General features: G+C 44.0%; 2 protein-coding genes across 4 annotated transcripts in view; both read left to right on the forward strand.

Annotated features, from left to right (window-relative positions):
• Positions 1 to 23,512, forward strand: part of TBC1D1 (TBC1 domain family member 1) — a 247,528-nt gene that overhangs the window by 63,947 nt on the left and 160,069 nt on the right. The gene's annotated exons all lie outside the window — the stretch shown is intronic.
• PTTG2 (pituitary tumor-transforming 2) lies at positions 5,979 to 6,664 on the forward strand. The gene is given in 2 exon segments (XM_025385046.1): positions 5,979 to 6,099; positions 6,102 to 6,664. Coding segments are annotated over 2 exon segments (609 nt in total). The 3' UTR covers positions 6,590 to 6,664.

Here is a 23,512-nt window from a genome sequence, read left to right on the forward strand (position 1 = left end):
CTGCCGAGAGATCTGCTGTTAGTCTGATGGGCTTCCCTTTGTGGGTAACCCGACCTTTCTCTCTGGCTGCCCTTAAGATTTTTTCCATCATTTCAACTTTGGTGAATCTGGCAATTATGTGTCTTGGAGTTGCTCTTCTCAAGGAGTATCTTTGTGGCATTCTCTTTATTTCCTGGATTTGAATGTTGGCCTGCCCTACTAGGTTGGGGAAGTTCTCCTGGATATCCTGAAGAGTGTTTTCCAACTTGGTTCCATTTTCCCCCTCACTTTCAGGCACCCCAATCAGACATAGATTTGGTCTTTTTACATAATCCCATACTTCTTGCAGGCTTTGTTCATTTCTTTTTCTTCTTTTTTCTTTTGGTTTCTCTTCTCGCTTCATTTCATTCATTTGATCCTAATCGCTGATACTCTTTCTTCCAGTTGATCGAGTCGGTTACTGAAGCTTGTGCATTTGTCACTTATTTCTCGTGTCATGGTTTTCATCTCTTTCATTTCGTTTATGACCTTCTCTGCATTAATTACTCTAGCTATCAATTCTTCCACTTTTTTTTCAAGATTTTTAGTTTCTTTGCACTGGGTACGTAATTCTTCCTTTAGCTCTGAGAAGTTTGATGGACTGAAGCCTTCTTCTCTCATCTCGTCAAAGTCATTCTCCGTCCAGCTTTGATCCATTGCTGGCGATGAGCTGCGCTCCTTTGCCGGGGGAGATGCGCTCTTATTTTTTGAATTTCCAGCTTTTCTGCCCTGTTTTTTCCCCATCTTTGTGGTTTTATCTGCCTCTGGTCTTTGATGATGGTGACGTACTGATGGGGTTTTGGTGTAGGTGTCCTTCCTGTTTGATAGTTTTCCTTCTAACAGTCAGGACCCTCAGCCGTAGGTCTGTTGGAGATTGCTTGAGGTCCACTCCAGACCCTGTTTGCCTGGGTATCAGCAGCAGAGGCTCAGTTGAAAATGCAGAAATCACCGGTCTTCTGTGTCGCTCGCGCTGGGAGTTGGAGACTGGAGCTGTTCCTATTCGGCCATCTTGCTCCGCCCCCCTCCCTCCCATATACTTTAAATCATCACTAGATTACTTACACTACTCAATACAATGTAAATGCTACATATATAGTGTTATACTGTTTTGTTCAGGGAATAGTTACAAGAAAAAATGTCTGTGTGTGTTCAGTACAGACACAACCATCCTTTATTTTTTCCAAATATTTACAATCCACGGTTGGTTGAATCCACAGATGCAGAACCCATGGATGAAGAGGGTCAACGGTATATAAATTACAGGGCATTACGATGTGCAGTTTCCACCATCATTCTTTTTTACAAAAATTTCTGCCTTTTGTTATCAGCACCTGTGGTCTAAGAATAAGCAGTGTTTAAGAGAGCTTTACCTCAAAGTTTACGCTTTTCATTTTTCTATTATGTATATAGATTATAATACATGTCGTCTGGTCTGGCCGTGGTGTCTCATGCCTGTAATCCCAGCACTTTGGGAGGCTGAGGTGGGAGGATCGCTTGAGTCCAGGAGTTTGAGACCAGCCTGGGCAACATAGTGAGACCTTGTCTCTATTTAAAAAATAAAAAATAAATATCTTCCCCCAAAATACATATAATCTGTTTTAAATAAACTTTTTTTTTTTTTTTCGAAACAACGTCTCTGTCACTCAGGCTGGAGTGCAGTGGCGTGATCTAGGCTCACTGCAACCTCTGCCTCCCAGGTTCAAGCCATCTTCCCACCTCAGCCTTCTGAGTAGCTGGAATGACAACTGGCTAATTTTTGTATTTTTTGTAGAGATGGGGGTCTCCCTATGTTGCCCAGGTTGGTCTCACAACTTCTGGACTTCAAGCGATCACCCACCTCAGCCTCCCAAAGTGTTGAGACTATAGGCATGAGCCACTGCACCCGGCTTAATGAACTTCTAATACACTATTCTATTTAAAAATATGTTTCATTCGTTGTCTGACTCTATCTTCACTAAGATGTAAGTTTCCTGAGGGCAGGGGTTTTGGTTTGTTTTGCTCACAGATGTATCACCACAGACTACACAGTACCTGGCCCCAAGTAGGTGCTCAATACATATTGAATGTGAAGTGAATAAACTTCCAGCAGACTATCCTCACTGTGCTTTAATACATTTAAAATGACCCATTGACTTTCCCTGTGCTTCCATTCTTTGTCTTTTCCCCTTGACCTCATGTGATATGCTCAGGGACGCCAACTAGTGTCAGTATTAACTTAAGAAAAGTGGAATGTAGCCGGGCACAGTGGCTCACACCTGTAATCCCAGCACCTTGGGAGACTGAGATGGGTAGATCACTTGAGGTCAGGAGTTCAAGACCAGCCTGGTCAACATAGTGAAACCCCATCTCTACTAAAAATTAGCCAGATATGATGGAGCATACCTGTAGTCCCAGTTACTTGGGAGGCTGAGGCAGGAGAATCACTTGAACCCAGGAGGTGGAGGATGCAGTGAGCAGAGATCACACCACTGCACTGCAGCCTGGGCAACAGAGCAAGACTCCGTCTCAAAAAAAAAAAAAAAAAAAAAAGGGAGTGTAGAAATGAATTCCCCCAAAGAAGCACTGATGCATGCCACGTTGAAACTTAAAGGATTACTTTTATCCGGTCTTTGGGATTATCTGCACCATGACTCCCCTCCCCTTACATGAATGATCAAGGTGACCACATAAACATTTAGACTCCCTGCGTGAGATGGGAGAACATAAGCCCCTGATGAGTTTGTATAATACTCATGGCCACAGTTACACAATGTGGCAGGCATATCCCTTCCTTTCCAAAAGAAGGAAAGAGACAAATGTATGATACCTGATATTACACATGTTTTCATTCTTCACAATCATTGAAGTAATAAATAACACTACATTTTAGAGACAAGGAATTTATCTGTTGACAGGAATATGTATTGCTGGGCACGGTGGCTCATGCCTGTAATCCTAACACTTTGGGAAGCCAAGGCAGGAGGATCTCTTGAGCCCAGGAGTTCAAGACCAGTCTGAGCAACACAGCAGGACCCCTCTCTACAAAGCATAGAAAGATTACCTGGGCTTGGGGGTGCGTGCCTGTAGTCCTATGTACTCAGGAGGCTGAGGCGGGAGGATTGCCTGAGCCTAAGAGTTCAAGGCTACAGTGAGCTGTGATCATACCACTGCACTCCAGCCTCAGCAACAGAGCAAGGTCCTGTATCTTAAAATAATAATAATAATAATAAAGAATAAATAATATAGAAAGAGAAGAGAGTCGAGATTTCAAAACAGTCTTTCTGACTCCAAACTCCATTTTTATCCTACGCCACTTTTTCATAAAAGTTCAGAACAGATTGTTTGATGTTTTTCTTATTGTTCATTATTACTTTTTAAAAGGTTGATTCTGACATTTGATGTACATTTCCTGACAAACTACATATCATTTTCCTCCCTCCCTTCTGTCTTTCCTTCCTTTTATTCTTCCATTTATAATGCAACAGATGATAGTTTTTCATGGTGTCCTGTAGGTAGTGTATTTTATTTTAAAATACCAGATAAAATTATCAGCAGCCACTTGTGGAAAGCTTCACCAGAAAATATTACTTCAACTATACTTATGTGTTTTTTAAAATGCTAGTTTTGCTGATCTCCACTTAGAACAACAGAAACACAGATGGCTACAGTTACTGGATTTGCTGCCAGTTTTTATGCCCCCTTTCTCATATACATTTATGGTGACCAAGTTTACTTTCAGAAACATATGCTAAGAATAGTAACAGATTTTTCAGATTTGAAGTTGTCTAGGAAAAAAGTATGCTTCATGTTAAGAAAGAGTCTGTAAGATCAACAAAGCAGATTCATCTAGAAAACCCATTCTCTGAGCAGGCCATTTTCATCTCTAACCAATAAACACCAGATTCCTTAGCTTGGCAGTCAAGAACCTTGACCATATCTGGTCTCAGATGATTCTTCATGCTTTTTTTTCTAGTTCCAAGATGCTGTACTCTATTTTCCAGCAAAATGGGACAGTTGATTTTACCTCGCAGCCATGCTTTCCTCTGTTTTGCTTGTCGTCGTTTCTTTTGCCTGGGGAGATTTCCTCTTACTTCTTCCTAGCTCAGATGCCACCTCCTTCAGAAAGTGTTCCTGGATTAGATGTGCTTTCACACCTCTAGACCTCACTGGTCTTTATTTGTCCCTTCTTTAGGACACATATACAACATCTTTTACTTTAATTATTTCTGCCCCAATTCAAAGAACAATTAGAAGACTATTAATAAAAAATGAATGTGTCAGAACAGTTGAAAGAAGTTGCTTAACAATAATTCCTTCTAATGATATAATGAGACAGGATTGCAGACAGGTGGCCTGCAATTTTTTTTTTTTTAAAGTTGCCTACCGTAGTGTTTGAAGAAAAACAATTCAATTGGAATGCCTGCTGATTGGCACACACACTCTACCCCACCAGTCTCCCTGTTCCCCATTACCTTCTACTGGTACATCATATATTTACATTCCCTGACTGACTCTGGGTGGCACTTGAGTTTACAAGCTCCATATAGAGGTTACATCAATCATTTGATATATCAGGTGCAAGTCATGACTCTGTCACTTTCTAGCTAGCTGTCTCAGGTTAAGAGCAAGACTTCTAATGATACCTTTGAATGGCCCTTTGAGGTGGCCTTATGCAAATAAATAGGTGCAGCTGACCCTTGAACAATGTGAGGGTTAGGGGTGCCAATCACCTGCACAGTCCAAAATCCACCTGTAACCTTTGACTCCCAAAAAGCTTAACCAATAGTCTTCTGTTGACCTCACCAATAACACCGTTGACTAACACATGTTTTGTATGTTATATGCACTATATCCTGTATTCTTACAATAAAGTAAGCTGGACAAAAGAAAATGTTATTAAGAAAAATCATAAGGAAGAGAACATATTTCATTATTCATTAAGTAGAAATAGATCATCATAAAGGTCTTCACCCTCATTGTCTTCACACTGAGTAGGCTGAGGAGGAGGAGGAAGAGGAGGGGATGGTCTTGCAGTCTCAGAGGTGGCAGCCGCAGAAGAAAATCTGAGAACAAGCGGATCCATGCAACTCAATCCTGTATTGTTCAAGACTCAACTGTGTATTTTGGCATGTGGGCTCAAATACATACACACACATGGCCGTGGGTCAAAGATTCATAGAATAAATTAGACAGCAATTTATCATTGAATTGAAATGGCTCACTGCAAAACTGCCTTCAACTTATCTCCAGGCCTTAGAAACAGAAGTGACCCTTTGCTGCTGTGAATCAATAGCCTGGACTAGATTGGGGTTGGGTTGGCCAAGGTACATAGTCATTGCCATAGTCCAGTATTCCTGCCCAAGCAGTCACCATTAGTAGTCACATTGTTCAGACAGGGCCTCTCGGCTCTTCACACCACTGCGTGCTGGATTGTCTGCCACCAGTAGATGAGAGTTGGCAAAAGGGATAAATCAGGATGAAACATTTGGGCATTTTGCAGTTTAGAGAAACTTTGGGGGTGCTGCTTTAGTAAAAAATGGAAGACTTGCATTTATTAAAGGTTAGTAAGAAGTGAAATCGTGTATGTAAAAGTACATTATAAATTAGAAAATGCAGTAAAGGCAGAAACTATTTATTTATTGGTTGTTCTGCACTTTACCTAAGTGGTTTTTGACCATTTCACAATGTATAAGCGTTGGGTTTTACCTCCATTTTATGGATGTGGAAATAGGGCTTGGATGTTAGCTAACTTGCCCAAATCTTACATTTAACAGAAAGTGGTACTCCCGAGATTCCTACCCAGGTTTGTCTGACCTCAGGCCTGTGCTCTTTGTATGAGTTTGTGCTGACTCCTAGATGATGTGCTAGGCACAAAAATTAGATATTACACCAATTTCCACTATAGTTAACATTCTATCTAAATATAAAGTGGGACCACGGTCTTAGATGAATGTGGCTGTTGAGAGTAGCAATAATCCAGGATGGCTACTCTGATCTGTGTTGATAAGGAAAATGGAGAACCAGGCACCCGTGTGGCTGCTAAGGATGGACTGAAGCTGGGGTCTGGACCTTCAATCAAAGCCTTAGATGGGATATCTCAAGTTTAACACCACGTTTTGGCAAAACGTTCACTGCTCCATAAGCCTTACCTAAAGCTTCCAGAAAGGCTTTGGGAACTGTCAAGAGAGCTACAGAAAAGTCAGTAAAGACCAATGGACCCAGCAAACAAAAACAGCCAAGCTTTTCTGTCAGAAAGATGACCGAGAAGACTGTTAAAAAAAAAAAAAAAGCTATTCCTGCCTCAAATGACGCATATCCAGAAATAGAAAAATTATTTCCCTTCAATCCTGTAGACTTTGAGAGTTTTGACCTGCCTGAAGAGCGCCAGATTGCACACCTCCCCTTGAGTGGAGTGCCTCTCATGATCCTTGATGAGGAGGGAGAGCTTGAAAAGCTGTTTCAGCTGGGCCCCCCTTCACCTGTGAAGATGCCTTCTCCACCATGGGAATGCAATCTGTTGCAATCTCCTTCTAGCATTCTGTTGACCCTGGATGTTGAATTGCCAGTTGTTTGCTATGACATAGATATTTAAATTTTTTAGTGCTTTAGAGTTTGTGTGTATTTGTATTAATAAAGCATTCTTTGTTTAACAACATAATAAATACAGAAATATAAAGTGGGTCATATTCCTCTTTATGTGCATCTGTCTCAGCTGTCCCTTGTTTCTATATTTCTTCAATAGTATGGCCCCTACTCTTTGAGGATATGTCAACATGATTTACTTCTGTAGAGAAACAGGAGACAGGAAATAGCAAAGGATAAAGGAGAAAAGGCCACGGTCAGGCCAAGAACTTCCTATATCTTTTCTTCCCAGCCTAGTGCGAACCAGATGAAAGCCTTAAAGAGATCCTAGCAGCAAAGGGAGATAATTAAAAGAATGAGAATTTTGTGGAATGCTAAAAAAAAATAGGGAACATATTTGCAGCTAGGACTAACATTGATTATCTTAAAATGTCTGTATGGCTAAATAATATTCATGAAATCCCATGTCTTATGCTTCTAATGTCTTATAACTTAAAGCACTTTTATGTCCATGCCTTGAATTCTGTACAAAGCTTTGATAGAGTCACAGATGTCTGGTGTCAATCCAGATTGCCTGAAAGGCTTCAGGGGTTCCTCTGTGGTTCCTGAATTCCAGGACTTAGTGAGTTTCCTAGACCAAGAGCTGCTATTCCTTATACATGTTAGTGGTTTTGCTCTTTCTACTGAAAGTGGGTGGTGGTTATGTCTCTGAACATGTTATTCCACAAAAAGCCAACTGGATGTGGCTTTTTAAGAACCATCAAGGGCATGACAGGCCAAAGGTTCCAAATCCCTCCTCAATCAAAGGATGCTGTCAGAACTGACCTCCAGAAAAGACGCGAAGTCTCACTCCTAGGCTGTCATACTGGTCCTTAGAGAAGAGTTACAATTTTGTGATCTGCCCCAATCCATTTTGTTTTTTGCTTCCATGCTATTTTAAAACTGGAGAAGGTTTAAGTTTAAAAATTCAAGACAAATCATAAAACATTTGAGAAGTCACTTGTACATTGCCTGTCTTCCCCACTAAATTGTGGGCCCCATGAGGGCAGGGACCATCTCTGTTTTGTTCACTATGGAGTCCAAGTACTTCCCCTTATCTTGGAGCTGATTCTATGGTGAGCTGCTCCAAGTAATCTTTGTCTTGGGCCAGCAGTCATGCAGGTCAAGGGTAAGTTTCCATTAGGTGTGGGCATTAAGTTCCTACCCAGCCATTGTCCTCTTCACCAGAAGAACTAAATTTCATCTGTAAAGGAAGACATCACATTCTGTAAATTGTAGGGCCTCATTCCCCTGTAAGATTCATATTTCTGCATTTTGGACTCAAGAACCATAGGTGTATCCCATGGCAAGACAGGAAGTATTACTGGAGTCAGACTCCCTGGGTCTTAACCTTGTTTCCTCTATTTAATGGCTATGCAACCTTGGGCAAGCTGGTAACGTCTAAAATTTTACTCTTAAAGCTGTTGATAGAGACACTAAACATGTTTAAATTTCTAAATGTTTACTGCCATAGTAAGGATCTAAATGACATCAGAGTAGAAATTCGATAAATATTTGTTGGAGGGATGAGTGAATAATTAACCTCTCAGACTTCAGTTTCATCACCTGTAAATAAAGAGGTGTAGCTATATGATATCTTTTCAGTTCTAATATCCTGTGGACTTAGTTATGTTAGTAGTTACGATATTTTTTATTCTTAGTAATTTTTTCAGGATTACTATGAGGATAATAAGAAGTCAAATTCTAAACTGAAATAAGTCAAGGGAATTGAATAAAAACTTGGATAAAAAAAGAAAGTGTTTTAAAAATCACCCTAAGTCCAATGATCAGATGGCCCTTGCTTTAAGGTGTGTCTGTGGTCAGCCCAGGGAAATAGTCCACAGCTTCTCTGAAGCTCTTTAACATCTTCATTACAGTCAGTTTAAGTATTTCCTTGGCAATAAACATCAACTCTTTTTCAGATGTTTCTTTGCATATGATGGCCTTGGCATGAGACATGAAACCATTAAGAAAACACAAGCCAGGTCCTCTGCTACAGTCCATAAAAATCATTTAGTTGAAGCTATGCATATTTATTTATTAGCTTACACTCATTTTTAAACTGACTCACAAAAAGTACAGTATTAGGCCATTCTTGCATTGCTGTAAAGAAATACCTGAGACTGGGTCATTTATAAAGAAAAGAAGTTTAATGGGCTCACAGTTCTGCAGGCTGTACAAGCATGGCACTGGCATCTGCTGGCTTCAGGGGAGACCTCACAACACTTTCAGTCGTGGCGAAGGCCAAGGGGGAGCCGGCATCTCACATGGCAGAGCAGGAGCAAGAAAGGGTTGAGGTTGCAGGGGGAGGTCCAGGCGGGCAGATCACCTGAGGTCAGGAGTTTGAAACCAGCCTGGCCAACATGGTAAAAACCCGTCTCTACTAAAAATACAAAAATTAGCCAGGCATGGTGGCATATACTTGTAATCCCAGCTACTCACTGAGGAGGCTGAGGCAGAAGAATTGCTTCAGCCTGGGAGGTGAAGGTTGCAGTGAGCCAAGATCATGCTATTGCACTCCAGCCTGGGTGACAGAGTGAGATTCCGTGTCAAAAAAATACCCATCTATGTACTTACGTACAAAATATCTGAAACTGCTAAGACTGAGTAGTAATTACATGGATATCTCTCATATTATGCTATTTAAATGTTTTAAAAATATTTAATAATTTTTAAGATCCCAAGAAAAAAGAATACCATAATAAAAAACATCCAATATCAGACTCTACTCCCTTATAGATTAGGAATAATATCTCTGCTCTTTTTCCCCCTAATGGCTCATTTGTACTTGGCATTTGATGCCTACTTAAAACACCAGGGTGACTATAGGGTCCCTGATGTTGGTTAGGGGCCCTCTCTGTAAGCTTTCATAGCACCCTCTCTTTTCCTTCTCACTGCATTTATCACCCAGTTGTGCCATTTCCTGTTTACTTGCCATATGGGCCTGCTGGACCATAAGACGTTCCTCTAGGGGCAGGTGGCTTGCTTACTGTAGCATCTCTGAGGACTGGAATGCAATAGATGGAGTGGCTGAATGAATTACTGCAATGACGACTGCAATGGCTTAAGTTCGGTGGTCTGCGCACAGATGGGCCAGGGTTGGATATGTGAAATTACCACTTGATGAAATTAGTTAAAGCAGCATTTGTTGGCACAGAGAGGCTGTGTGCCCCTTTCTTGGAGTCCCCTAGGCTTCAGTGCATACACCACAGTCTCACAGTTGGAAAGGAGGGTCAGGACACTGTGTTTCATGTAAAGTGATTCTAAACCTTGTGCTAGATCCACTGACACATCCAACTCAAGACTCGGGATCTAACTGGATACTCAGGTTCCCATGAGGCTATGGCCGGGGCCAGGCCCCCTGCCACTGAATTTCCTAGGCACTGGGAGGTCAGGGTTTTCCTGTCCACTAGCCTGACCAGTTTTTCACAGAGAGGACCAATGTGCCTGCCTTCCCCAGATCGGGCAGCTCAGCTCCTGCTTTGTCCTGGGTTCAGATGGAGTTTGGCTTGCTGGCCCCAGCATAGCCTGGATGGGGACAAGGGGCAGCTTACTGCAGGTCTCACTTTCTTGTTAGCCCCCGGCCTGGCTGTACCCTTGAGAAGGGCCCTGCTGCCTCAGACCCAACAAGAATTTGCTTCCTTTCTCTCTTCCTTCCTTCCTACCTCATTCATTCATTTGTTCTTTAGAATCTGCTGCCATTTCATGTCTATTTGTATCTCATCTAGCTAGCATCAGCTCTGTTCCCAGCCTCATGAAAAAGGCCAAGTTCCTTCCCTGACAGAGCCCGCTGTTGGCAGGAAGCTGCCAGAGCATAGTGGCTGTCTAGAGAACCTCTCTTAGCCATGCCAGCTCCCTGAAATCTTAGAGCATGAAGCCCTGTGTTTGTAGCAGTTAGGACTTGCTTGGAGGGATGCTGACAGGTGGTCTATGCAGACACTGCTCCACTGTGCCTAGGTGAGGCCTTTGCTGAATTATTTTACTTTCCTGAACCTCAGTTTCCTCATCTGCAAGACAGAATAAGAAATACCTTGCAGCAGGGTTTCAAGGTAATTAGCGGCTGTGAAGTAAAGTGGTTAAGTTGGCAGAGGGCCTGGGTCTGATTCTGGTTTTCTCCTTTCCCAGCTGAGTGCTTCAGTTTCCCCATCCAAAAATAGGTATTCATACTCTCGACCTCATGCACTGTAAATGCTTAGAACAATGCCTGGTGCATGATGGATGCTGCCTGAAGGTTTGCTGGTTTTAGCAGTGCCTGGCAGATAGGAAGCACTCAATACACACTATGTTCTACTACTATTAGGATTACTCTTACCATCTAGGGTTGTGAGATAGATAATATATGAAAACATCTGGCATGCAATAAGTACTCAGTGGATATTGTTTTCATCCTTCCTGACCCTTGATCTTGGAGCAGGGGTACCTTGAAGTGGAGGGAGGTGATCCCTGCACTGAGTTGGCATTCTTCTTTATGCTCATCTTGTCCCTGAGAACAAGGACTCTAGATATCTGAAAAAGTTCCAGGAGCATCGGGGCCCTTGTGATATTATGACCTCTAGGTTGGTGAGCAGATATGTTTAGTTCTACCTTGAACCTGAGCTAAGGCTGCCAGGCACAAACCTGTTATTTATTTATGTATTTTATTTATTTACCTGAGATGGTGTCTCATTCTGTCACCCAGGCTGGAGTGCAGTGGCATGATTTCGGCTCACTACAACCTCCACCTCCTGGATTCAAGAGATTCTCCTGCCTCAGCCTCCCGTGTAGCTGGGATTACAGGTGCCACCATGCCCAGCTAATTTTTGTATTTTTAGTAGAGATGGGGTTTCACCATGTTGGCCAGGTTGGTCTTGAACTCCTGATCTCAGGTGATTCACCTACTTCACCCTCTGAAAGTGCTGGGATTACAGTTGTGAGCCACCACCCCTGGCCGTGGGCATTTAATTTAGTGTATATTTCACAACATGCCTGAGGGAAGCTTGGAAGGGACCTTGGAGTGGGCCTAATACCCACAATTTACAAGGTGGAAACAGGTTCATAGAATGTGACATGAACTGTCTGATGTCACATAGCTGGTTGCCAGCAGGTAGAAGCTAGCAGCAAGCACCTGGACAGCCTGGGCTGCCTCACACAGAGAAAGACTCCACAAGTCCATGTACAAATTGATTGACCTACTATAGATGACTCCTGACCCTCATCTGAAAGCTGAATTTATTTTCACCTCGCCCAGAGCAAAACTTCTGTCATGTTTGAAAAATTCCAGGTGAGAAGAGCAATGACTCAGACGTCACTACTTAGAAGCGTTTAAAAAACTGAGTGGGATCCCGACACAAATGGAAAAGAGAAGCTAAGCTATTTCCCTCTTACATTTTCTCAGCCCTTACATCTCCTATCAAGATCAATAGACATTTTCAGTTATGTACCTTCTTTAGCTGTGCACAGAGACTAAGATGCAGATGGTGGCTTATTTTATAATCTGTGAGTTCCTTTGCTGAGTATAGAGACATCTTTTATCTTTTTTTAATTATTATTATACTTTAAGTTCTAGGGTACATGTATACAACGTGCAGGTTTGATACATAGGTATACATGTGCCATGTTGGTTTGCTGAACCCATCAACTCATCATTTACATTAGGTATTTCTCCTAATGCTATCCCTCCCCCAGCCCCCCACCACCGCAGTGTGTTATGTTCCCCACCCTGGAGACACCTTTTATCTTAAAGGTTTTCAGAGGGGCATTTGCCTAGGAACACGGCACTTGGGTCTTATATTCTGGAAAATGAGCTTGCTCAGTGCACCTGAAAATTACAGAGTTTTACCAGGCACAGTCTTCTTGTTGAGATGCAAGTACATGTGGCTTGGTGGACTTTTTGTAGGAATCTTAAGCTATAACAAAGGAGACAAATTCAAATTGTTTCGTGCATTTCTGCAGAGGTTTGTGGCACCATATATTTCCAGGTGCTTGCTGTGCAATTCTGATCCAAAGTTCAGTGCTGAAGCACATAAATTTAGGCTTTGAAAAGAGTGAGGACATTCACAAAGAGCTTCATTTGTGTTTAAAACTTGGCAATTTTAAAGGAATCTTATTAAGATAAAAAAGAGGGCCGAGGCAGGTGGATCACGAGGTCAGGAGATCGAGACCATCCTGGCTAACACGGTGAAACCCCGTCTCTACTAAAAATACAAAAAATTAGCCCAGCGTGGTGGCAGGCGCCTGTAGTCCCAGCTACTCGGGGAGGCTGAGGCAGGAGAAGGGCGTGAACCAGGGAGGCGGAGCTTGCAGTGAGCTGAGATCGTGCCAGTGCACTCCAGCCTGGGTGACAGAGTGAGATTCTGTCTCAAAAAAAAAAAAAAAGAAAAAAAAAAAAAAACAGAGGGCCGGGCACGGTGGCTCACATCTGTAATCTCTGCACTTTGGGAGACCGAGGCGGGTGAATCACCTGAGGTCAGAAGTTCAAGACCAGCCTGGGCAACATGGTGAAACCCAGTCTCTACTAAAAATACAAAAATTAGCTGGGTGTGGAGGCATGTGACTGTAATTCCAGTTACCTGGGAGGCTGAGGCAGGAGAACAGCTTGAGCCTGGGAGGCAGAGGTTGCAGTGAGTCAAGATCACGCCATTGCACTCCAGCCTGGATGACAGAGCAAGGCTCTGTCTCAGGAAAAAAAAAAAAAAAGATAAAAAAGAGAAATTATTTTAGAAGTGGGTAATTATCCTAAACAAAGGTAAACTAAACCACCTTATAAAAAAACCAGAAAATTTTGATTTACTATAGAAGAAGTAGAAAGAGGAAGTTTGGGTCAGATTTTTATTAACGAATAGATTTGATTAGGAAATAGGAGTTGATTCTTTTCAGTCTTATTTTGAAGGAGAAATAGAACTTTCAGTTTAGAAAAAAAAAGTTATTTCTTGATAAAATTAGTGCTCGTTGAGTGATGCTTCTAATGTTTCCACTATAAATTATAGCAAAATGTCTGAGTTTAAAGCTAAGAGTCTATGTTGAGTTACAGGACAGGGTGTGGGTGTCAAAATCTTTTGACTCTAAATGTTTACAGTGTTTTCTTTTATGAGCTCATGACTGCTGGGTTTTTCCATGAATTTGAAAGGAGTGTACAGTGTTTTGAAAAGAAGATTATTTGCTTAAACTTTATAGACTGAACTAAAAATAGAAAAACACTGATTCTATTTTTGGAATGTCTTACAAGCTAAAAAGTAAACATGATTGCTGTACGTATTGAACAACATACTGAGAACAGATGTTTAAATAGCAAAACATAATAATTTAGCTGTTTTTGAAATATCACAGCATTTTAATGAATTGATTGTTAATGAAGAGATAGACCTATGTCATAAGTAAATTTCTATTTCAGCAAGAGTGTTACGTACAAGGAGAAAAAAAGGCATCCCCAAGCTTGTGTGAACTTTATTCTCAAGGGACTTTGTTACTATCTTGTCTCCTCTGGGGTTGCAAGTTCGGGGGTTCCCTTTTACCTTGCAGTCTTCTTAGTATTTCTGGTGCGACTGCAGCCAGCTTTTAATTTTGCAAGGCTTTTGGGTACATTTAATGAAGGTGGCTGGGGTCACTAAAACTGTTCTCATGAAGTCTGCTTGCTGTTGTTCTGGCTAACAAGAAACTATGATGTAACGCACAAAATCAAAACATAAAGTTGGAGACCTTGATTTAAATGTCGACATGGATACATCAAGGTAGAATGTTCTTGAGGTACCCACCTCAATTTATAAGGTACTCCTCAATAAGTCCTCATCTAATTTGTCCTTCTCCTCCTTTACACTTTCTTTCCTTCATGAACCAATTTATTGAGCACCGTTTGCTCTGATGATGATCTTCAAATACTCCGTCTTGCCACCTGAAGATTCATCTTGAATCTGGCATGATTTAAAACGTGAGTGTGGGTGTGTCCTCGAGAGAAAGTGAGCAATGTAGACAGGTAAGGAGGGATTGGAGGTGCGGGGCTGGGAGAGCAAGTGTGAGTTCCATGCGTGAGTGAGCAGGACCCATGCCTGGGGACGAATTTCCAAACTGTTGAAAGTGTGGCAGGCTAGTGATGCTTGTGTGTACCAAGTGTCTGCCCAGCTAGTATGATAGGAATTTACCAAAGACACATGGACGATTTGTGGCTTGGCTTATGGAGTTAAAGTAACAAATGGAGCACAGTTTTGCTGTTAGACGCTGCAACTCATAAAAAGGGAGAGGAACATATCGAGACACATGCTGCGGGCCCACCATGCTGGAGTGAATTTTGGCTCACACACAATCTCTTCTCTGATCTTAACTGTGTGTCCTGTCCTATTTTGTGTATCTATAAACCAGCTTTGAGCTTGAGACCTCCAGCCCATCATTTCTGTTTTACTTCTACATTTAAAACATATAATTCCCACTATTATTACAATACCAATCATTGTTGCTACTACTAATACTATTACTACCACCACTACATTTACAGCCAAAATTTGCGGTGCATCTACCATAGGCCAGTGCTTTATCTGTTTTTTTTTTTTTCTTCTTTTTTTTTTTTGAGACGGAGTTTCGCTCTTGTCACCCAGGCTGGAGTGCAATGGCACAATCTTGGCTCGCTGCAACCTCCACCTCCTGGGTTCAAGTGATTTTCCTGCCTCAGCCTCCAGGGTAGCTGGGATTACAGGCATCCACCACCACCATGCCTGGCTAATTTTTGTATTTTTAGTGGAGACGGGGTTTCACCACATTGACCAGGTTGGCCTTGAACTCCTGACCTCAGGTGATCCACTGCCTCAGCCTCCCAAAGTCCTGGGATTACAAGCATGGGTCACCAAAACTAGCCCTTTTACGTGTGGGTTCCCTTATTACAAGAGCTCAGCGACTTAACTTACCTAAAGTCTTTCAATCATCATCACATAGAGGGAATTACCAAAATTAAGATATAATTTACATTCTGTAACATTTTGGTATTTAGCAAATCCACAAATTTTGGTATTTAGTGTATTAGTGTAACCATCATCACCATCTAATTCCAAAACATTGTCATCACTGCAAAAAGAAACCTTGCACCCATTAGCAGTCTCTCCCTATTTTCTCTTCTCTCCAGCCCCTGGCAACTACTAGTCTATTTTCTGTCTCTATGGATTTGCCTATTCTGGATATTTCATATAAATGGAATCATACAGTATGCAGTCTTTTGTAACCGGCTTATTTCAATTGGCATAGTGTTTTCAAGGTCCATCAATGCTGTGGCATGTGTCAGTACTTCATTACTTTTTATAGTCAAATAATATTCCATTGTATGGATATGCCACATCTTGTTGATCCATTCATCAGTTGAGGGGCATCTGGGTTGTTTCCACTCTTGTGAGTTGTGCTGCTGTGCACATTCATGGACACATTTTTTTTTTTTTTTTTTTTTTTTTTTTTTTTTTTTTTTTTTTTTTTTGAGACGGAGTCTCGCTCTGTCGCCCGGGCTGGAGTGCAGTGGCCAGATCTCAGCTCACTGCAAGCTCCGCCTCCCGGGTTCACGCCATTCTCCGGCCTCAGCCTCCCAAGTAGCTCGGACTACAGACGCCCGCCACCTCGCCCGGCTAGTTTTTTGTATTTCTTAATAGAGACGGGGTTTCACCATGTTAGCCAGGATGGTCTCGATCTCCTGACCTCGTGATCCGCCCGTCTCGGCCTCCCAAAGTGCTGGGATTACAGGCTTGAGCCACCGCGCCCGGCCTGGACACATTTTTACATGGGTATATATGTTTTCAATTTATGCAGAGGGATTTTTAGTGTTAGATTTTCAGGATTTGGTATTATCCTTGGCAAATACTGGTTTCTTTGGAAACGAACTTTTCTGTTTTTGTAAGAGATGACTGTGTATCATCAAACTAACACTAACGTTCCCTCTCCACTATGAAGCTCTGATTTCTGTCCTATCTTCTCCTATGCAAGGCCTGATTTCCAGAGAATACTAATCCTCTAAGCCTTTCTCCATGCGGATCCTTCTTCCTCTCTACCATCTGTAAAAGGCCCGAAACCAGCCAGGAAGCTGGGTTTTCCTTTGCAGCCTGAAGTTATTTTCCTTTCTCTGGAAACTCATCAAAGCTTCACCTGGGCTTTGAGGGAAAATAACTTCAGGGTTTTGTCACTCTTTTCCCTGCCTGAGCTTCCCTGCTACCCTCTATGCCCCTTGAGGGCAGGATTCTGGTCTGACTCAGTTTTTCTATTTCCTGCAAGGAATTCTGTGGCTTTCCACAACAGCTGGTAATGAATATTCATATTTGTGAAGTGAATACATTCCTGATCCATTGCCAAGTTGTTCTGATTCACTTGAAACCCAGTTGAATTTCCTTGTAGAGTTGATATTACAATGGCTCTACTTTTAAACAGGTCTGAGGGTGGGGAGGATCAAGCTAGCAGAGTGAGGTCATTCTTTTGCATATGTCCCTACCTCACTGGCCCCCACACTGGAGGGCAGCGTGCCTGGCATCACCTCCTAAATTCACAGGAGGTTTTGCTGCCCTTGCTTCTTGTTCCTCCTAAACAGAAGAAATTGGCAGAAGAGCTGGGGCAGGAGTGTCAGGCTTAGTAGGGAAGCAACTGTTCCAGTTCCCAGACTGGCCTCCGTGTCTTTCAAGTCCTCCATTAATATCTCAGGAGTGCTGAGATGGTGAGACATTAAAGCATCCTCTTACAGTTACTTAGAAAGACAACTATTTGGGATTTCTGTAGGGATACTGTATTAGTCCATTCTTATGCTGCTAATAAAGACATACCCGAAACTGGGTAATTAAAAAGGAAAGTTGTTTGACTCACAGTTCCACATGGCTAGGGAGGCCTCAAAATCATGGCGGACAAGAAGGAGCAAGTCACATCTTACATGGCCAACAGACAGAAGAATTGAGAGCCAAATAAAAGGGGTTTCCCCTTATAAAACCATCAGATCTCACGAGACTCATTCACTAGCATGAGAACAGGATGAGGGAAATCACCCCCATGATTCAGTTATCTCCCACCGTGTCCCTCCCACAACTTGTGGGAATTATGGGAGCTACAGTTCAAGATGAGATTTGGGTGGTGACACAGCAAAACCATATCAGGTACTATCATGTTTACATCTCTGCAGTCCTATTTGGATAGCCTATTGCTTTCCACAAAGCAACTATATATATATATTTTAAAGTAAAGGGGCCGGGTGCCGTGGCTCACCCTTGTAATCCCAGCACTTTGGGAGGCCGAGTTGGGCAGATCACAAGGTTGGGAGATTGAGACCATCCTGGCTAACACGGTGAAGCCCCATCTCTACTAAAAATACAAAAAAAAAAAAAAAAAAAAATAGCTGGGTGTGGTGGAGGGTGCCCATAGTCCCAGCTACTCGGGAGGCTGAGGCAGGAGAGTGGCGCGAACCTGGGAGGTGGAGCTTGCAGTGAATAGAGCGAGATGACGCCACTGCCCTCCAGCCTGGGCGAAAGTGCGAGACTCCGTCTCAAAAAATAAAATAAAATAAAAGGATCTAAAACTGTAATAGTGGTTCCCGATCCTGGCTGATAATCAGAATCACTTGTTAGAATATATTTCTAAGCTTCAAGTAAACCCAGAGTCAACATTATGGGTCAACACCAATAATGACCTCTCGGGCTGAGTTCAGTGGGCTGACACATTTGACTCGGCCAGCTGGAGTGTTTTAGCAATTGAGAATGCATTATCCAAGATGCCGTAGTTCCTTCCTTCTTTATCCTCTGACACCTTGCCCTCTTCACACATTTATATGACCTGCCTGCCCTTTGAGGTCTCTGAGAATTTGACCTTTGCTCCAAAACAGTCCAATCATCTGCCCTCTACTTTCCCTCTCGCTCCGCCACCGTCCCATTACAGTTACAGGTGACTCTGATAGACAATCAGGGCTGGAAACTATCAGTGTCTTTGAGCAATGACTATTCTGTCTGCAGAGGTTCTCAATTCTGACTGCATGAGAGAACCACTTTGGAGATGTTAAAAATTACTGATGCCTGGCTGGGCGTGGTGGCTTATGCCTGCCATTTCAGCACTTTGGGAGGCTGAGGTGGGCAGATCACCTGAGGTCGGGAGTTTGAGACCAGCCTGACCAACATGTAGAAGCCCTGTCTACTAAAGATACAAAATTAGCCAGGTGTGGTGGTGCATGCCTGTAATCTCAACTACTCAGGAGACTGAGGCAGGAGAATCACTTGAACCCAGGAGGCGGAGGTTGCTGTTAGCCGAGATCGTGCCATTGCACTCCAGCCTGGGCAAGAAAAGTGAAACTCCGTCTTAAAAAAAAAAAAAAAAATACTGATGCCCGGTATACATACAATCCTTTCATGGTAGCATACGCAGTTCCTTGAGGGAAGGATATATTTTTCAGATGGGTGGGAGAGTGGTATTTTACAGAAAATTGTGTATTTGAGTATAGGATTAGATTTTCTGTTAAGTTTCCCTTTGATGGAATTCCAGATTATAACAGGGAATATCTTTGTGCAGTGTGACTGGCAAGCTACATGCTGGTAGTGAATTAAAATAAGAGCTGCCATGTATATTTCTTAAAATATTTGGTGTTAGAGCACCACACATTACTATCAAATCTACCCAATTCAAAGGCTCCTACTTTCCCATGAGATGAGTGATTCTGCCTACTCCTGGATTAGGAAGGAAGACTTGGATCAGAGAAAGACCTCTGTGTACCTAAAAGATAACACAAACCTTAGACAAATTCTAACCCAGACTGCAGGAGTCTCTACCCTGGATGGGTATGTACAGCGAATTGGATCCAGGTTTAAACAATGAAGCCTTCATGTCCTTATTTCACCTGCCTGCATACGTTCCCGCTGTAACTGTTACATTCAGGATTTGGCCTGTTTTTTGCAAGAAATGCAGTTTTTATTCCCCGAAACCTAATGCAATTTCCATTTTTTTGGCATCCCTATTTTTTGTGGCAGAAAATTTATCTTTGTCATAGGTACTTCAGATTTCCTTAGTCAATTCCGGGTTCTCCCCATCCTTTCCCCAGAGTTGCTTCTAAATTCCGGGCATTTTTGGAGAGTTTCGTGTAGGAGTTGGAGTGACGGAGTATGATGACATTTGTCCTGGGTTCAGCTTGTCTAGTCTGGTCCTCAGCTGACCATCCGCTTACATCAAAACTATGTTGTTGCCTGATAACTCTCTAGGTCGCTCTCTAGTGGAACTGGTTCATACCAGTCCAAGAACACAGGACAATTTTGGCTGCTTTCTCCAGGGCCTATTGGTCAGTACCTTTTAATCATTAATGTTTTAAGACCAATGTTAATGAATCTCATCTACTAGTGCTTCTCAAACTTTAATGAGTATACCAGTCACCTGGAAGTTTGGTAAAATGAAGGTTTTGATGCATTAGGTCTAGATTAGGGCAGGGCCTGAGAGTCTGCATTTCTAACAAACAGCTAGTTGCTGCAGAGGCTACTGGTCTGTGGACCACACGTTGAATAGTAAGGTCGTAGAGTCCAGAAGTATTCTCGCTGTAATGGAACTGTCAGCCTCCATCTCTTCTAAGTGTTTGGGTAAGTGATGTGCTAACAGGGAAAGATTGGCTAAATGGCTGCAAATGCACTCCTTTTTCCACCTTCATTAAGCAGGGAATATCACTGCTGAAAAGAATGAGAGAATAGCACTTCCCTAGGATGCTTCTAAGGCCCTTTGCAAGGGTGGCCTCTGTTGGAATGATGTTACTTTTTTTTGAGACAGGGTCTTGCTCTGTCACCCAGGCTGGACTGCAGTGGCTGAATATCAACTCACTACAGCCTTGAACTCCAGGGCTCAAATGATTTTCCCACCTCAGCCTCCCGAGTAGCTAGGACTACAGGCATGTGTCACTATGTGCAGCTAATTTATTTTTATTTTTCCTTTTTGTAGACATGGGGTCTCACCATGTTGCCCAGGCTGGTCTTGAACTCCTGAGCTCAAACGATCCTCCCACCTTGGCATCCCAAAGTGCTGGGATTACAGGCATGAGCCACTGTGCATGGCCTGATATTTCTCTTGACTTTCTCCATGGCTTATTTTTTTTTTTCTTTTTTTGAGACAGACTCACTCTGTCCCCCAGGCTGGAGTGCAGTGGTATGATCTCAGCTCACTGCAACCTAGGCCTCACAGGTTCAAGTGATTCTTCTCTCAGCCTCCCGAGTAGCTGGGATTACAGGCATGTGCCATCACACCCGGTTAATTTTTGGTATTTTTAGTAGAGACGAGGTTTCGCCATGTTGGCCAGGCTGGTCTTGAACTCCTGACCTCAGATGATCCACCTGCCTCAGCCTCCCAAAGTGCTGGGATTACAGACGTGAGCCACTACGCCCAGCCTCTCCATGCCTTTATGGTTTTATCTCTTCCTATGCATGAGATAAAACCACAAGCGTGGAAAAAAGAGAAAACCCTATCATCCCCCATGATCCTCTCATTTTGATATTCATGCCCTTATATTATCTCCTCCCCTTAACTGTGGACTAGACTTATGTCTTTGGTTTTCACAAACAGTAATAGAGCAAAAGTGTTGGGATGTCATACCTTAATTTATATTTAAAAAACTCTTTTTGGATTTGTGCAATCTCTCGGATCACTTGTGCTGGGGGATACAAACTGCCATTTTCTGATTTAGCACTATGGAAAAAAACAGCAAGAAACGGGGGCCCTGAGTCCAGCTGCCTGCGAGGAACTAAATACTGGCAACACCTATGTGAATGAGTGTGGAAGTGGATCCTTCAGTTCCAGGCCAGTCTTGAGATGACTGCAGCCTCAGTTAACAGCTTGGCTGAAATTTTGGGGAGACTTTCAGCCAGAGCCATCCAGCTAAGATGCTCCTGGATTTCTGACCCACAGAAGTTGTTTGTGGTTTTAAGCTTCTCAGTTTTGGGGTAATTTTTTATACAGCAATAGGTAGCTAATACCCTCACTAAACTCACATGCTGGATGGTTAGGGAACAACATTAAAATGTCCCAATGGTCCTTCATGAAGATAATGCACAATTAGTAAAAGGAAAAGAGAGGCAGAATTCTTGGGCTGGGTTGGCCATTTGGCCTGAGGAACTCAGTGAGTGGTTCCACCTGACACATACATTACACATCAGCGATTAGACCTTTGGACTTTTTTTTTTTTTCCAACGTGGAACTCAGCAGTGGCTGGGATTGAAACTCAGCTTTACCTTTGTAGCCATAAACTGACCACCACGTCTCACCATCTTGCCTTGGGAGAGAAGAAAACTATGGTGAAATCAACATTTCTCAAGTTGCAAAAGCCTCCCGGCAGGCAGGAGCTAAATGCTTCTTTTCCTCTGCCCCATTTTTGGTCTCAATCGCCGAGTTTTCTGACTCCGAGAAAACCACCTTTGATTATATAAAGGTATTAGGGGCTGGGGAACACTGGTCCTTTTGTTACCAGCAATCTAAAGCGCTTAGGAAGAAACGCCCTGGGGGTGGGGATCACCCCTGGAAAGTTGGGCGGGCTTTGTGTTAGCTCCAACTCTGGGACTTTTGTCGAACTTCGGAGAGGGAGGAATTCTTAGATTTCTGAAAGTTGTGCGAAACGGACCCCAGAGGCCTGGAAAGGCGCGTCCCCAGCCTCCAGGGTTTCCTGAGCAGCCCTGGGCATCTCTGAGTGGGGCGACCCCAGCATGTCCCAACTTCCCGCCAGCAGCGGAGCGCGGGGGTGGGCGGGGTCGGCCGCGCGCCCTCCCCTCCAGTCCCCTCCTCCCCCCGCCCACCCCCTCCCCGCGCTCTCCCCTCCCACTTCCCTTTCTCTGCCTGGCCGCCCGGCGGGCGCGACCTCTCGGGGCAGTGACGAGCTGGGTGGAGCCCGCCGCCGCCGCCGCCGCCGCAGCCGCCGGGGAGAGCGATGCCCCGGCCCCGCTGCTCCCCAAGCCCGCCCCCGGCCGCCCGCGGGTCCACGGGCCGGCGGCGGGAGTGAGCGGGAGCCGGCGGGCGAAGAGCCGCCGCCCGGCCCGCGATGTCACCATTGTTCAGCTGGGTGGCCAAGGTAGGCGGCGTCGGGCGGGCGCCCGTTACCGGAGCGGAGCGGCAGGCGCGGGGCTGGAACATTTGTAACCTTGGGGCCGGGCTGGGCCGGGCCGCTGGGGGCGGGGGGGGGTGCTAGGCGCGGCGGGGGGTGAGCGGCGGGCGCCAGCGGGTCGTTAGCCGCGCGTTTCTCATTCATTAGTCTCCCAGATCCCTGTGGGGAGGACTGGCGAGGTAACGGCGCCCATTTCACAGTTGGGGAGACTGAGGCTGGACTCGGAGACCCCTGCGGAAGCCCGAACCCAGCGGGCGGCTCCTCCAGCCCCTGTTGCTCCCCGCGCCGCGTAGGTGCTGCTTGGTGCTCCCCGGCACGGGACCTCGCGGATGTCGACCCCGCATGTCTCCTTCGCGGGTGTCGCCCTCGTGTGTCTCTCTCGTAGATGTCGGCTTGCGCTGGGCCGCCTGGACTGGGCGCCGAGGATGCCCAAAGGCTGAAGCTGGTGCCCGCAAGGGGTGTCTGTCTTTCGTTTTTAACCCTCTGGTTTCAAAGGGCATGTTCTGAGGTCTGAGTTTTAAATAGAAGTTTTTAACTTTCCATTCCCACAAAGTTTTGTTTTCAGAACATCAGCGCTTTCGAGATAACTGGGTGGTGCAAATTCAGGCCAGTTGCACTGTTGCTAACAGGAAGGCATTAGTGTAGATTTCCAGAGTTCCCACCAGCTCGAGAACACGGTAGTAGCATCAATAGCATTCTTTTTATCCACTCCTGCAGTGCCAGGTGTCAGAATGTGCTTTAAAGGATACGACCCTCGCTGCCTTGAAAGGCTGCCTTGAAAGGCTCGCTGGTAGCTGGGGCATCTTGCTGTCACCCCATGAACTCAGTCCCTTGGCCGGCTCCTTCGCCGGGCTTGCTTCCTGTGTATGG

The sequence above is a fragment of the Theropithecus gelada genome, chromosome 5 (genome assembly GCF_003255815.1).
Source record: "Theropithecus gelada isolate Dixy chromosome 5, Tgel_1.0, whole genome shotgun sequence".
Taxonomy (NCBI): domain Eukaryota; kingdom Metazoa; phylum Chordata; class Mammalia; order Primates; family Cercopithecidae; genus Theropithecus; species Theropithecus gelada.